Genomic DNA, 15,532 nt, shown 5'->3' on the forward strand with positions numbered 1-15,532 from the left:
CACTGCCGTGACCAAGGGTTTATCCACATCAACTTGGACACAGATCCTTGCATATCTGCCTCTCATTTTCGTGGCAATATGGGAGTCTACCCTCAAAACATGTCCAATAGATTTACCAATGTGCAACAAAGCTTCGAAGTTATGGTATTCAATAGGGAGTTCATTTAGCCGTATCCACGCAGCTACTAAGTTGACATTTACCGATGCTGGACAGAAATTTGGCTCCCATGGTCGAATGGAGAGAAAGTGTTATCCAATGAACCGAGGCCCCTTCTTGAGTATAGACTCATAGTCATCTTTCAATGAGAAGCGAGTGAGAAAAAACCCATTCTCTAAGTCAACACAATCCAGCCTACTAGCGGGTTTCCATAAGGCAAAAAGCCTATTATGGAGGAAGTTTAGTCCCACCAATCTGCCATAGACCTTCACAATAAGGGCTTTCGACCATGGTGTTCGAATATGTTGTTTAAACTCCTTGGAGAATTTAACAGCAACCAAGCCTTGATGCAAGTTTTCAACTTCTTCATCCGAATCCGCATCATCATCCATGGCCTCTCCAAAACAAAAAGCCTGAGTGTATGCTCCAGGGATATCGCCAACGACCTTATCCTTGAATGAGGTTGCTCCATTCCATGGCCCACAGTTAGGTGAAGAAGATCCCAAGCCTGGTCCTTCCCTGTATCCTGCATGATTCACGTCTTTCACTTTCTTGTTGCTACGAGCTAGCTCTTCTTGTTCTTCTCGTGAAAGGGAAAGGGAAGAGGAGTTCATTTCAAAACATGTAGGCATAAGGTATTCCCGTAGGCCCATATAGACAAGAGTTGCTTTGCTGAATGTATGGTACAAAATGCAATGACTTTCTCTTAGATAATATTACTTTAACAACAAAAGGTTCTCCATTTTTGTTTTTTGTGAAAAGTTAGTGTATTACGTTGAAATTAGGTGTTTGTTCCATTAAAGTTCTTTATTAAAAAGTACAACAATTTTTACAAATATGACTTTTTGATCTTGTTTTTATTGGTTTTGTTATGTTTTAACAGAGAGAGTGATGAGATGAGCTATGGAATCCTAACAAAGTAAATCTCGATGGATAAATTGTCACTTTTCAAACTATGGGTAGGCAAAGTAATTTACCATAGATGGGTTTACTATTAAATTATGTATCTATACCATATTGGATCACACGCTGTTCCCCAATAAAAAAAAGTGATTTCACTAATGACTGCAAAACAGAAAAAGTGATTTACAAGGTACATGGCTTCACCAAATACTAAAGGACACTCACACAAGTTGCCCGGACTTCTCTTTGGAACCAAAATACACCCAGTATACTGGCATGTACTTGCCAAAAACAATTTTCTACTTCATAAATGAAGAACCATGACATGTCAGGCTTACCTTTAAGCCAAGAAGTGAAAACAAATTCCAAGCTTAAAATATCATTGGATCATCAACAAAGAAAGTTCAAGTCTCTGTTCGAGAGAGACAGAGAGAGAGAGAGGGAAGAAAAATGATAATAGTAATCTTAGTAGAAAATTAAATATTTTTTGGGGCTTCATAAAGCTAAAACAAAAGCAAAAAATAAGAAATGGCCAAGTTTCTTGCCACAGCAAAAGACCCATAGATTACATTATTAAAAATCATCATCATCTTCTTCAGCAATGTGCTTGGCAAGTTCCTGCTCCTGCTGATGCCTCTCTCTCCTCTTCTCAGCACTTTCCTTCTCCTTGTGTGTATTTGGAGGGTATCGCAAGGCCCGAACTGCTTCATTGTGCATGTTAAGGCAGAAAGCAATCCGGGAGTTGAAAGCAATTTGAGGCTCATTTGTGGAGTAAATATCTCCTGTTTCCTTTGATACCATCCACCCATTTGTGTGATCCAAGGTGGCATCAATTGCTCCATCATGAATAGCCTTCGACACAATGCTCTCAGCATCAGCAATGGGGTTTTGAGAGTTTAACCTCAATTTTTTAGCAACATCAGCAAGTGAGATGCGGGAATAGGAGATGTTGATGTTACGTAAACCAGTTCTAATAACATTATGCCGCAGCCGGACAATCAAATTGTGTGTTCGGTCAGCATTGAAAGTGTCAGCAAACTTCTCAGCTACATTCCTAAACAGCTCCAGGTCACCAATCCGAACAGCCTGAAAGTTCCAATGCAAAGTTGAAACACTTCAAACCCAAACAGAATACATCACAACCAAAGACTAGCTTGGTTGTATTTGTGCAAAAATGTAAAGATCACTATCCAGAATAGAATTCTGGGCAGTTTATGGCGTGTCCCTGTTTCTGTATCCAATAGGAGTTAGTTCTGTATATTATGTGCTAGTCAGCTCTGCCTTTTCTTTTAGCAGAGTTTTTTTTTTTTTTTTTTGTTCTCTGTTATGGTTGCAGCTTGCTGCTTGCTGTACTGTTGCTTTGTTTGATGAATAAATTTTAGCTCATTCATTAAGTATGAACCATACTGGCTGGGTTCTGATACTAAAAGAAGATTTGCAGTGATAAATCAAGAATTACGATTTGCCAAGTTGTAAATCAATCTTAAAATTATGACTCCACTGAATGCACTGACATGTTATAATTAGCTACTGGTTTGACAAGTTGGACTCACATTTGTAAGCTCAAAGTATGGCTTCAAAGCATTCTCCATTCCTTTCTGCATAAAGATGGTTCTCTCGGGTATTTCTCCCAGCAGTAGACGAACTAGCACAGCCCACTTGTTACATTGGATTCGAAACCCTCTAGCTGCAAGAGGCGCTTTCCGGGCAGCCTGCAGGAGAGACTCTTTTGCATCGGTGTACTCTAACTGAATTGTTCGAATCTTTCCAAGGTAAAAGAGATATCGACAGAACTGCAGAAGTAATATGAGACATTCAAATTATTAATAAACAATTATGCTCACATTCAGTTAATAGGAAATAGAACTACTGCAAAGAGGGAATAGAGAAGCTCAACAGAAACCAAACAAATATATATTGGTGTAGATTGAATCCATGGGTATATACAACAATTGATCAAACGCGTGGAAAGTGCATTCCTACAATGAATTCTTGTAAAGAAACATATGCAAGAAGGTTAAAAGATATAAGACCAAGAAGAAAGAAAAAAAGAAAAAAGATAAGACATAGAAAACAGTCAAGGAAGAGTACAAGAGTAAGTGTGCACAAGCTCTTCCAATTATTTTTAATTTAGATAATCTTTTCACCTACTTATTTTAAGAGAAAGATGCCCTTTTCACTTTATGAAATTTGGGTACAAGAAAATAATATTCTAGATCAAAATCTTCCACGCATAATAGATAGTAGGGCCCAAATCCCCTGCTTTAATCATTAAAAGACAAGCAAAATAAATATCACAGCACACTTCTTTCATACTGCATGGCTGCATTAAGTGATCAATTTTAATGTGAACCAAACGAAGGCTGTCCAAGGTTAGGGTTCAAATTAAATGAATCAGGGTAGGGGCCTTCTTTATCACGCCCAAGACAAGTGTCCCCACTTCACTGGAAAGTCATTGGTCTGGGCCTCAAGCCTGATTGTTGCGAGGGGGACTTGGGCCTGGTTTCCCTACAGAATGGGCTTATCCTGCCAAAACCAGTCTGTGCACAAACAAAATAATCCAAAAAGTCCAATGAAAAAAGATAAAATGAAATAAGTGATAGCCTTTATATATATATATATATATATCTTTCCTCTCAAACCATTTGGACACACGAAGTATTAGGCCCCAACTCTCACAATACAGTTTGCAATCAACCCTCGAGCTTACAGAACTAGTGAGATTTGGGACTTGGAACAGGGTGGCCTTACTAGTTGAAATCCTTTCTACCACAGGATTCAGATGGGTGAGACAATTCAGGGAGAGAGGAGAGTTTTTCTAGTGATGCATGTCAACACTTCTCATTCTGCGGCATGAGTTTCTTGCTAAATGTTAAGGATGGGATGTTGATAAATGATTGAAGGAATTTGTCGAAGTGTATCTGGTAGTTCTTATGGCTGTTTCTGCTTTCTTTTTCTTGTTCCCCCCAAACCATAGGTTTCCCAAAACTGGGGAGACATCCTTAATGTTTTACCACTCTCCTCAGCCTTCCAGCCAATTTCTTTGGGCACAGAACCTTTGGTTTGTCCCTATCACACCCGGTCTCCCTAGATTTCTTTGGGCAATTAGAACTATGAAAGTATTATGTGGACTTAAGCCCAAATAGAAGATTCTCCTCATTGGGGGAGAATTGAGGGTCATGGCAAGGCCTTAACTAATAACAGCCTAGGTACAAAACGATGAAACACTATGAACATTTACAAGCTTTGGTCGGCTGTAGGTTTTCTACTATGAAGCACGGGTGCGTTTCGGGACTCGGGTGCGGGTGCGGGTGCGGGTGCGGGTGCGGGACTCGGCAATTTTTGAAAAAGGTGGGTGCGGGTGCGGCAGGACTCGGCGATTAAAAAATTATTAAAAATATTTTTATAATATATGTTTAATATATTGCTAAGCATACTTTTACTTTTTCACATTATATAAACAAATATTTTACTAATAATTTATAAACAAATATTTTACTAATATTTATAAACAAATATTTATAAACAAATATTTTACTAATATTTAACCAAATATTTAACCAAATATTTAACCAAATATTTAACCAAATATTTATAAACAAATATTTAACCAAATATTTATAAACAAATATTTATAAACTAATATTGAACCAAATATTTATAAACAAATATTGAACCAAATATTTATAAACAAATATTTAACCAAATATTTATAAACAAATATTTTACTAATATTTATAAACAAATATTTTACTAAGAATTTATAAACGGTGCGTTTGCACTTTTTTTTTTTTTTTTTTTTTGAATTTCGGCCTGACTCGGCCGTTTCGGCCGTTTCGGCCGATACAGGCCGATACGGCCGATACGGACCGAGTCGGCCCGATTTCGGCCGCGTCGGCGCCGATTTCGGCCGCGTCGGCGCCGACTTTGGCCGCGTCGGCCCGCGTCGGCCCGAGTCGGGATCCGCCACGTGGCGCGACGCGGCACGACGCGGGACGGACGCGCGGTCTGCGGCGTCCCTCCCGCGTCGCCGCGTCGGACGCGGGTACGCCGGCCTGGGAGCCGCGTCCGTGCATCCCAGGTTTTCTATGACATGCACCTGTGAGGTCTGCCTTCTTTCACCATTTTAGTGTTGACACTTACCCCAGTAATCCACTAAAGGTCATGGCTGATCATCACAACTAGAGCTCTCCTACCCTTCCGCCAAACCGTTCTCCCTTGAAACCTGAAAATGAGTGATCATACACCTCTCATATGCCTGGAATATGGAGTGAGTCAACCACGTTTGTCATTTACAACAGACTGGGAGGTATTTCCTCCACTCTCTCATCTCTTTCGAGTTGCAAAGAGTTCCAGGACAAGCTTTTCCTTCTTTTCTTTTCTAAGGTAGGTTGGGCCTTCCTTGGACTGCTTAAACATACATTAGTTATTGGGCCATGCACCTTCTCCCTTGGCCACTTCCTTTTTCCAAGGGCTTGTGCTTTCCCTTTGGGCCTTTTTTATATTTTTTCTATTTGGTTTACCAAATTCATTGGGCCCTTTTTCTAAAATGGGGGCCCATGTCTTTCTTATGTGCAAATTTTGGGCAGCAACAATCAGTAGCCAGGTTAGACATTCAGATTACGTGAAGCAAAAAGACTTTTAACTGTAATCCATATGAACGCAAACACTAAAATTTTAAAAAGAAATTTACCGCACCTGTTGGTTTGAGTGTGCTTCAAATCGTGGTGCCTTAGACCTCAGTTTCTCAGCCTGATCATATAGGTTGTAGTGGAGGTAATTACGAAGTAACAAGTTTAGGAGTGTTTCCTGCATTAGGGTATCATATTATTACAAGTTTTGAATCCCCAAGACAACATCTTGCACTAGAGATGAAAACAAACCTGGCCCAGCTCATCATGGCGCAATGTAGCAATACGGTGCAAGGCAAGTAGATTGCTGAAAACAAATACACATACAGACAAAATAAAAGATTAAAAGCTAACCTTTCTCTTTTTCCCCTGAATGACATAAACACATATTTACAAACATACGTAAATACTAAATACATATGCACATTCGAGTTGATATATAACTTACCCGCGAATTTCAGCAAGCTCACCCGTGAGCTCATAGCTATATGAGTAATAAAAGTACAGTCTAGATGCTATGACATCAACAGTTCTTCTGTTCACATTCTTAAGCCGAGCAATGCTTGCTGATGAACAAGCTTTAGCCTAAAAGAGAAACAGAAGTACATTCACTACATAACTACCTCTACCTCAGTGGGTTCCATCCACTATAATGAACAAAAAAGAGAAGTAAATAAAGGGGAACCAATCCACAAACCTCGTTGTACTTTTTCTGATCAATCAGAAAAAGTAGCAGGAGCAAGTAACAGTAAATCTCAAGCTCTGGCAGTAAATGTTTCCCTGAAGCTTGACTAACTGATGTAGCAGTGTCAACTTCCATTTCATGCTCATCTTGCTACACAATGTTACAACATATGTAATTAGGTATGGTTAAACAATGTGGACATTATAACTTCTTAACAGTGAAGCTAGAGCACAAAATATAGAACTATCATAAATTTTTTTATTCAAATGGAGTTAAAACAATAAGAACACCTCTCATGTTAAACATAGTATGGTTCTCAAATTTCTATATACCATACAGATAGACGCACACCCCTTTCATATCCAATATATAAGTAAGGTATCTCACATTGTATAGTTCACATTCCACTAAATTGATCATGAGTGGCTTATCACATTTGTAAAATTTCAGATCAGCATTTCAAGCTATCTAATTTATTTACTGGCTAGGTTGGCCAGGAAATGTAAATACAGATTTTATAAACTCTTTTATAAAGGGAAAGCCTGAAGAAAGCTTGCTATATGCTCATAGAAAATGCAACTATGAATAGAAATTTTTATAGTTTAGGAGAATACTCATGAATTGTATCATGGACATGTTCTCTTTCAACAAATTATGGTAATGAAAGGGATAGAATGTTCAATACCAGAAATAAGTTTTACGCAGCCAGGAATTTTTTTTAGATATAAGTAATCAAATTTATTGATGCAAATGAACTACCTCATGTACATAGGATGTATTAATAAGATAGTCTAAAGAATCACAAAGAAGTCACGCACAAAGGATGTGTACACAAAATACACCTTAAAATTACATAATCCAATAATTAAAAGGGAATCAATAAAATCTACACTGTTGTCCACACAAAGAGCAACTTTCTTTGGTACCTTAGTACACCACCCACCCTTCCATGGAAATATTATGCCATGGAACCTCTTAGCACTTCATAATAAGATCTCACATCAAAGTTACCTTTACCTTTAGGCCTCCATCTCATTTGATTAGAGCCCAAATGATACTAGAAGTGCGAAGATTATTTTATTTTATTTTATTTATTAGGTCATTCCTATTTTTTATTGGATTTTTTTTTTTTTTTTATAGATAGATATTATTAATTAATTAGGTTAATAGAATTTTTATTTAATTTCCTAGAGTAAAGCCAATTATTTTTGTAATTCAATAATTGGCTTTCCTAGGTCAGTTAGAATAAGAATTAGGTCATAGTAATCTATATAAGCACACACTATTGTACTCCAATGGAGACAGTTAGACAGTTTGCTTGAGTAACACATTTATTGTTGGAGATTTTTCTTCAAACTGCTTGGTGTTGATTCTAGACAATCCTAGATGTTATTTTTGCATTGGTAAGTTACAAACACACCTGATTGATCTTGAACTCATGACCTCACCCTTCATCTAACATTTATAAAGGGATGAGGTGCCAGTTGAGCTAGAGCTCATTGGCACGCAATCCTAGGTGTCAATTCCTATGTTTTGTTCCTCTTTCTTGGTGCCAATTCTAGGCAAGTCTAGGTGGTTTTTTTTTTTTTTTTTTTTTTTGGTTGCATATATTTGGGTTTTGTCCTACATCACATCACCACTTAGGATATTGGAGTAAAGAGTGTCAATTCCAATTCTCAATCGTTATAAGTGCATGCTTATATTTCATGAGCGAGTTTACCCTTCATTCAATTGCTTCAACAAGAGTGCAGAAAATCATCTTTATCACTGCAATTGAGTATAAGTTTGGGTGCAACTCTTTCAATGCACAACTACCACATCATGTGTCATGCCAAAACTGCATGCTACTACCATCACCAATAACTAATGTAATCCACAAATTTAACGCGAACCGCCCTTACAATCCACCAAAAGTCACACCATGAATGTTAGATAATCTTCATTGTCCATTCACCCCAAGCTTCCCCATACTTCACACCAATCACTCTTCTCCAAAAACGATTTCCTTCCTCCAAAATGCCACAACCATTTCCCCAAATAAGGATTGATTGATGGTGTCTGATTTTCTCACCCCCAATCCCACTCTTGATTGGAGAGCACATTGTATTCCACTCCACTAGATGGAATTTAAGAAATTCACCTCTTAGCCCACCCCTTAGAAAATTATTCCCCCAGCTTTGGGGCCCTTTGGTAGAGAGCTTATTGGCAATGCCAAAGAATCTAAAAGGTAATCACAACAACAAATGACACTTCTAATCTCCAAATGCAGCATCTGCAAGATTGACTTCCAGACAGTTACCCAACTTGATGCTAATTATTAAGTGGTCTTAATGACACTTCTACTCTCCCAATAAGTAAATGACTCTTTTATCACGTATGCAAACATCTAATAAAACTTTTTGGATCATGCTATGATGTTGTGTTATCAAAGAGTTAATGTGGTTTTTCCTAAACTAAGCAAAACCATCACTCACCGTTTCCTACTTTTCTCAAAAATGACCAAACTTAATCTGACCTAGCATTAAAAATAAAAAACTTCTTCCAATTACAATTTAAATTATAATTCTAATATACAGTGGAACCCCTACATTGAATTATACCTTTAGGCCACCATCAAATCATTGGCTAAAATCCTCACCACAAGAAAAATTCCTATTTCTTTTAATAGTTCTCACTTTGAACCGCCGATTAGCTCTAGCTCAAATGACGCCTCCTCTCTTTGTAAGATCAAGATGGCGAGTGAGGGTAGCATATGTTAAATAGTTCTCACAGTGATTGTGAACCAAACAAGACAGAATCGCTCCATTGTCATACAAAAACTGATATTTCAGCTCGATGATACCCACATTCTCGCATTTTTGTCTCTACCAAACATTAACAAAAACTCGGACAACCTTAACTACATCTAGTTTCACAGTTCAGATACCGAAACACACTTACTATATTGCAGAGAAAGAATAACCCTAAGAAACCAAACCAATCAAACAACACTGATACTCAGCTTGAAATCACAAAAACTAAGATCAATGTACCTTTGGAAGATACACCGATAATCGAGCATGGGCTTCAGAACCAGGAACAAGAGCGAAATCGAGAAAAGCCGAGAGCACCGATGCCGTCAATTTACGCCTCAACGAAATCGTGAGCCGTACAGCGCGACCGATTCGGCGAACCTCCTTGGTGTACGAACCGGTCTCAATAAGCGATGCTATCTCCTTCAAATCTATAAAAACCCCCCAAATACGCGCGCACACACACACACACAAATATATGAAAATTGTCAATTAAATATGAAACCCTAGAATTAGAAATCGATGAGATTGAAATTGAGGACAAAAAGCAGTAGCAGTAGAAGTTACTCTGAAAAGTGGATGGGACGACGGTGGTAACAGAATGTGAAGGAGTTGTGTGGTCTTTCTCTTTCATCTCCACATCTTGAGTCATCTTGAAGAATGAAGAGAAGCTGCCAAAACAGAAGAGATTGAACGATCTGTTTGGTTGCTCGGAAAGTACAAGAAAATTTGAAAGCAATGAAAACGCACAATAGCTGTGAAGTGAGATTCAAGTAGATGATGATTGTGAAGAATTCAGGGGAGTGGAATGCAACTTACGAATCTGGAGAAAGTCCGCTGAGGAAGGAGAGGAGGACGAAGCACTTTCTTTGCTTGTAGCGACTCTCTTTGATTTTTATTCAGTATCTCTCTTTTCTTTCTCTTCAAGTTAACATTTTATTTCGCTTCTAAAATAATAATATTAATAATAGTTTATTTTTATTTTTATCTTTTTGGGCACAATTAACAGTTAAAAAGACTATTAAAATTTAAAAGTCAAAAACCTTTTTTTTTTAAGTATTAAAAAATTATTTAATCTTGATTTTTATTTTAACAATGTCTATAGTTATTTAATAAATTCAAATTTAAATTAATCACTTTCAACTTCTTCTTTTTTTTATGAAAAAAAAAAAAAAAGAAAAGGATAGGATGACTTGAATTGGTGGAACGTGGCCATAGTACTTTCAACTTAAGCATCTCTTTTCTTTTTCTTTTTTTCCTTTTTTTTTTTTTTTTTTAGATAAGAAGCCTCTCTTTTCCTATTCTTAAGTAAAAGTGCACCAAAAACTAAATGGACTGAAGTAAATTAAAATGCTACGCTAATGTGTTTTAATAGAAGTGGAGAGTTTTTCACCTAAACGTGATCATAGTACTTTCAACTTACGCTCTGTTTGTTTCAATAATGATGTTTTTTAGAAAATGAGTCAATTTCTAAGAAGTATTTTCTATAAAAGTATCTAATTTTCTAATGTTTGGTAGTAACTTTAAATAAGTTGAAAAACAACCTCTTTACTTCCCTTATTTAGCTTGCTGTGAGATATAGTTGTTTTTCAAAAAAAATTAATGGAAAACAATCTCTAAAAATAAGCCATACTTTTATGTTGACCAAAAATAGTTTTCCTCTGACACATCTTTTTTTATGCTACCAAATATTGGAAAACATAAAAAACTATCTTTACACAAAGTTTTTCATCAAAACAAACAGAGCCTTAAGCATTTCTTTTCCTTTTTTTTTTTCTTTTTTTTTTTTTTTCTAGATAATAAGCCTCTCTTTTCCTATTCTTAAGTAAAAGTGCACCAAAAACTGAATGGACTGAAGTAAATTAAAATGCTACACTGATGTGTCTCAATAGAAGTAGAGCGTCTTCCACCTAAACGTGACCATAGTTATTTCAACTTAAGCATTTCTTTTCCTTCTTTTTTTTTTCTTTTTTTTTTTATTTTCTTTCTAGATAAGAAGCCTGTCTTTTCCTATTCTTAAGTAAAAGTGCACCAAAAACTGAATGGACTTAAGTAAATTAAAATGCTACACTGATGTGTCTCAATAGAAGTGGAGCGAATGGACTGAAGTGTAGCAAAATGGACCTAAACTGAAATAAACCAAATGTTACATTAACATGGCTCAACTGAAGTGGAACGAAATAGACCAAATGGATCGAAGTAAACCAAAGTCAACCAAATGGATTGAACTACTAAAATGAACCAAAGTAGACCAAATGGACTGAAGTAGACCGAATGGACCAAAATACTATGTTGGTGTGGGTCAATAGGAACTTAGAAATAATAATGATACGCTTCAACTTTTTGATATTATATTGATATATAGATAGATGGTTCAATTAATCTATTTTTTAGAAGAGGTTAAATTAATTGCTAAGATTTAATTTTTGTCAATTTAATCTCTTAAGTCTTGTTTAGTATATTGTATTCTTGTATTAGTTTTTAAAGAAAAAATCTATCATCTTCAATTAAAAGAAAAAAAGTTAATGTTATCCTTTTGTCCAAATATATTAGCAAAGTTATTTATGCATTATATATATATATATATATATATATTTTTGTAATTAAAAACATTTATGAGATGCGCAATTTTATTAATCTTGTTGTATGATGAAATATTATTTAGAAAAAAAAAATTAAGAAAATATTTAAAGCAACGTGATTGTATTTAGCAATTTTTCTAAAAAGTTACATCATTTATTCAAATTCCCAATTCCCTAGAAAAGAAAATTCTAACACACAAATTTAAGGACATATTTGGCCTGATTTTGGAGTCATTGAACTTAGTTGATTTAAATAATGGACAAAAGGCACTTATAAATTTAAAAATCACTTTTTGAGGAAAAGTAGTTTATTCAAGGAAAACAACTTTTTGAAAAATGGTAAAACCTTTCATTGAATTTTGGGTACTGGATGTAAATTGTCTAACGATCATGATTTGTGCATCCATATTCATGGGGTATTGATGTATAACGGTAAATAGAATACGGAAGCTCTTAATAATGAACTTCAATTATACATTTTTAAATGCATAATTGAAAAAAAGAATTTCATTTTGTCCAAGGCAATGCAAGTATTTTTATGCCAGATTCCATAGATTCATATTAAAGTGGAAAGAGTTTTGATGGTGAATCAATCTAAGTTTTGAATAAGCAGCATTTTGGTTGTTAAGATGATTATGTTCTTTTATTGTTATGCATGACTACTATAACTAATCTAAATTATCACCTAAAATATGTTGTGAAAAATGTTATAGAAGTATCATTTCTCAATATCAAATAGACAACTTATGCAGATGCATGGATGAATGGTAAAAATGTGATATCTGCAAAATAAAGCAATTATGAAAGTGCACAATCAATTCCAAATGGATTTATTACGGTTATACAATCATCCATCAATTCCAACTGTGAAATGGTTTTTCCTTATTCTAGATACAATCTTTTTGGTCAAGATGCTGATGTGAAATAGTTTTTTTTATTCTTGATATTATCCTTTTTTGGGAAAAATCCTAATATATAAAGTTGACCATGGAGGCACATAATACTGGGAGTAAAAAGGGGACGACAACTTGAACCCCTGGTATTCTCAATTGACATATATCTCAATGACAAATCAACATGTTTAGAATGGAATTATTAATTCATTTTAGTTATGATTTTGATAACAATCTTATTTTTATAAATATTAAAAAAAATTAAGAATAGTGGCCAAATCATTATACTCAGCAAAAATCAGTTCCCGGGTCTGGTTTCTCAAAAAAAAAAAAAAAAATATATATATATATATATATATCAGTTTGAAAGCCTCCAGTAAAATTTACGAAAAACAGATAAGAGAATTGCTGAGGAGCTACATGAGACACCATTCACATGTTTGCCTAGATGCATATAATTTTAAGTAAAATTTGCAGAACAATTTTTTAAATTTTAATTTAAACTGTTTTGAAATTATTTGGTAAATAGCCCTTTTTTTTAGTTGTCTTAATTTCATCACTAAAAAACATGTTTTTGAAACACAACTTCAATTGACAACTAAATTTTAGGTGTGTCGAGGGTTCTTTTTACATTTCTTGTACCTTAGACATGCGTCTTGATGTTATTAGACAACACTCAATCTAGGCTTTTTCTAAGAAGGAAGTTGGGCCTGGCACTCCGTGGAATGAGCTTCAAAGTATCATTTTGCCGCTGCCAGTTTATGCACAAATGTCGAGTCGAAAGTCCAAGGGAAGACGCTACAAAGTGGCATTATCCTCTATTTCTGACGCAGAAGGAACTTTTCTCTAATTTTTGCCACAGGACTAACTTTTCTGCTGTGCAGTAAAACTTTCTACTATGCAATAAAGTTTTCTGCTGTGTAATAAAACTTTCTGCTGTGCAGTGAATGACTACTCTTTATTTCTTATTGCAGAAATACTTTTCTACTTCTTACACATAAACAAATCTAAAACCCAAAAAAAAAAAAATACCTATCAAGCAAATGTTAGTTTACATGGGTTAGTATATTCTCAAATATATACATACATATATTCGTATATGTATTTATACGTATTCACATATACATATATAAAATATATCTTGCAGAATATAAGATACAAGGTATATATATTTTCCAACAATTCAGCATTATGAGAAGTATTTAGGATTACCTTCTTTTGTAGGAAGGAGTAAGAAGGCATGCTTTACCCAAATTAAAGAACGCATTTGGTCCAAAATGCAAGGATGGAAAGAAAAGTTGCTTTCATAAGCCAGTAGGGAGATTATGATAAAGGCTGTTATACAATCAATTCTAGCATACTCAATGAGTGTATTTAAGCTTTCGGTAAGCCTATGTAAAGACATTGAGGCAATGATCCGGAAGTTTTGGTGGGGGCAAGGGGAGATAGAGAAGATTCACTGGGTGAAATTGAGTACTTTGTGTTCATCCAAATCTGTTGGTGGTATGGGCTTTCGAGATATCCAAAATTTTAATAAGGCAATGCTTGCAAAGCAGGTTTGGCGGTTGTACCACAAAAGGGATACTTTATTATACAAAGTCCTAAGTGCTAAATACTTTCCAGAGGGTAGCATTTTGGAGGCCCCTATCTCTTCGAATGGGTCCTATGCGTGGAAAAGTATCTTACAATCTAGAGAGGTGATTCTAAAAGGTGTTGTTTGGAGGGTTGGGGATGGGCGTTCTATTAGTATTTAGGAGCATAAATGGCTTCCTGAACCTGGAAGAGGCAAGATAGTTTCACCAAGGTTGGATGCAAATGTAGAGAAAGTCTCTGTTCTTTTCTATCCTAATACTACGAAGTGGAATATTGAGCTGCTGGAGAGCTCCTTTTATCCTTGGGAAGTGGAGATAATAAGGAGATTTACGTGAGCAAACTACATCAAGTGGACTATCTTGTGTGGCCTTTGTCGCCTAATGGAAGCTACACGGTCAAAACAGCTTACCACATGCTTGCATCTGAGGTGCTTAACTCTTCTCCTTCTTCCTCTAGTGGGATGGTTGGGAATGTGTGGAAAAGAATTTGGAAGATCAGAACTCCCCAAAAAATCAAGCACTTCATTTGGAGAGCGGTAAAGGACTCACTACCTACAAAGCAAAACCTAGTATGTCGGCAAATCCCAGTGGATGAGACCTGTTCATTTTGTGAAGAACACCAGGAAACGATTTTACACGTGCTATGGCTTTGTGACCATGCGAAGACAGTTTGGAAATTGAGTTTCAACTTTTCCAAACTGTATCAGAGGGTTTATAGATCTTTCTTGGATCTCTTTGAGGATGTTTTGAAGCAAGGGTCTGTCTTCAATGTGACTGTTTTCACCACAACCGCATGAAGTCTATGGCAGCGTCGGAATAGACTTCGTGAGCAACAACCAACATGGCCCCTCCATGAGATCCACAAACGAGTGAAGGATATGGTGATGGAGTTTTTTGACGTCCAAAAATAGGCCCCTAGTCCAATTTCACGGTCACCTTGGGCTGGCTAGTCCCCACCACCAGTGGGTGTTTACAAAACAAATTTTGACGCAGCGTTGTTTAAGCATTGCAACTGTGTCGGGCTTGGAGTGGTGGTAAGGGACTGCAACAGTGTTGTGATAGGAGCTTTGAGCCAAAGAATCTTGCTGCCACAATCAGTAAAGCACGCTGAAGCTCTAGCGGCAAGCCAAGCCGTTACACTAGCTAGGGAGTTGTGTCTGTCTCAAATGGTTTTTGAAGGAGATTGCCAAAAGGTAATTGCAGCCATAAACTCGACAGAAGCATGCCACACTCTGTTCGGCCATATTATAGATGAGATCCGTTGTCTTAGTTCTTATCTAGTTAGTAGTTGTTTTGT

At 36.1% G+C, this 15,532-nt stretch overlaps 1 protein-coding gene and 1 long non-coding RNA gene across 3 annotated transcripts; one reads left to right on the plus strand and one right to left on the minus strand.

The window, feature by feature from the left end:
- Positions 1-1,413: 1,413 nt before the first annotated feature.
- On the minus strand, positions 1,414-10,142 carry LOC126712460 (probable 26S proteasome non-ATPase regulatory subunit 3). 2 transcript variants are annotated; one of them, XM_050411787.1, is made up of 9 exons: positions 9,988-10,142; positions 9,736-9,839; positions 9,409-9,599; positions 6,389-6,526; positions 6,140-6,276; positions 5,944-5,998; positions 5,759-5,869; positions 2,614-2,853; positions 1,414-2,146 (listed from the first exon to the last, which is right to left on the minus strand). In XM_050411787.1, the coding sequence occupies exons 2-9, from the start codon at positions 9,818-9,820 to the stop codon at positions 1,634-1,636; spliced, it is 1,470 nt and encodes a 489-aa protein (XP_050267744.1). In that variant the 5' UTR covers positions 9,821-9,839; positions 9,988-10,142; the 3' UTR covers positions 1,414-1,633. The 2 variants fall into 2 exon arrangements, with proteins under 2 accessions (XP_050267744.1, XP_050267745.1); XM_050411788.1 differs by having other exon boundaries at positions 9,919-10,066.
- Positions 4,212-5,394, plus strand: LOC126712461 (uncharacterized). The gene is made up of 2 exons (XR_007651113.1): positions 4,212-4,320; positions 5,142-5,394. It is a non-coding gene; the product is annotated as an uncharacterized LOC126712461 (long non-coding RNA).
- Positions 10,143-15,532: the final 5,390 nt, after the last annotated feature.

The sequence above is a fragment of the Quercus robur genome, chromosome 2, assembly GCF_932294415.1.
Source record: "Quercus robur chromosome 2, dhQueRobu3.1, whole genome shotgun sequence".
NCBI lineage: Eukaryota > Viridiplantae > Streptophyta > Magnoliopsida > Fagales > Fagaceae > Quercus > Quercus robur.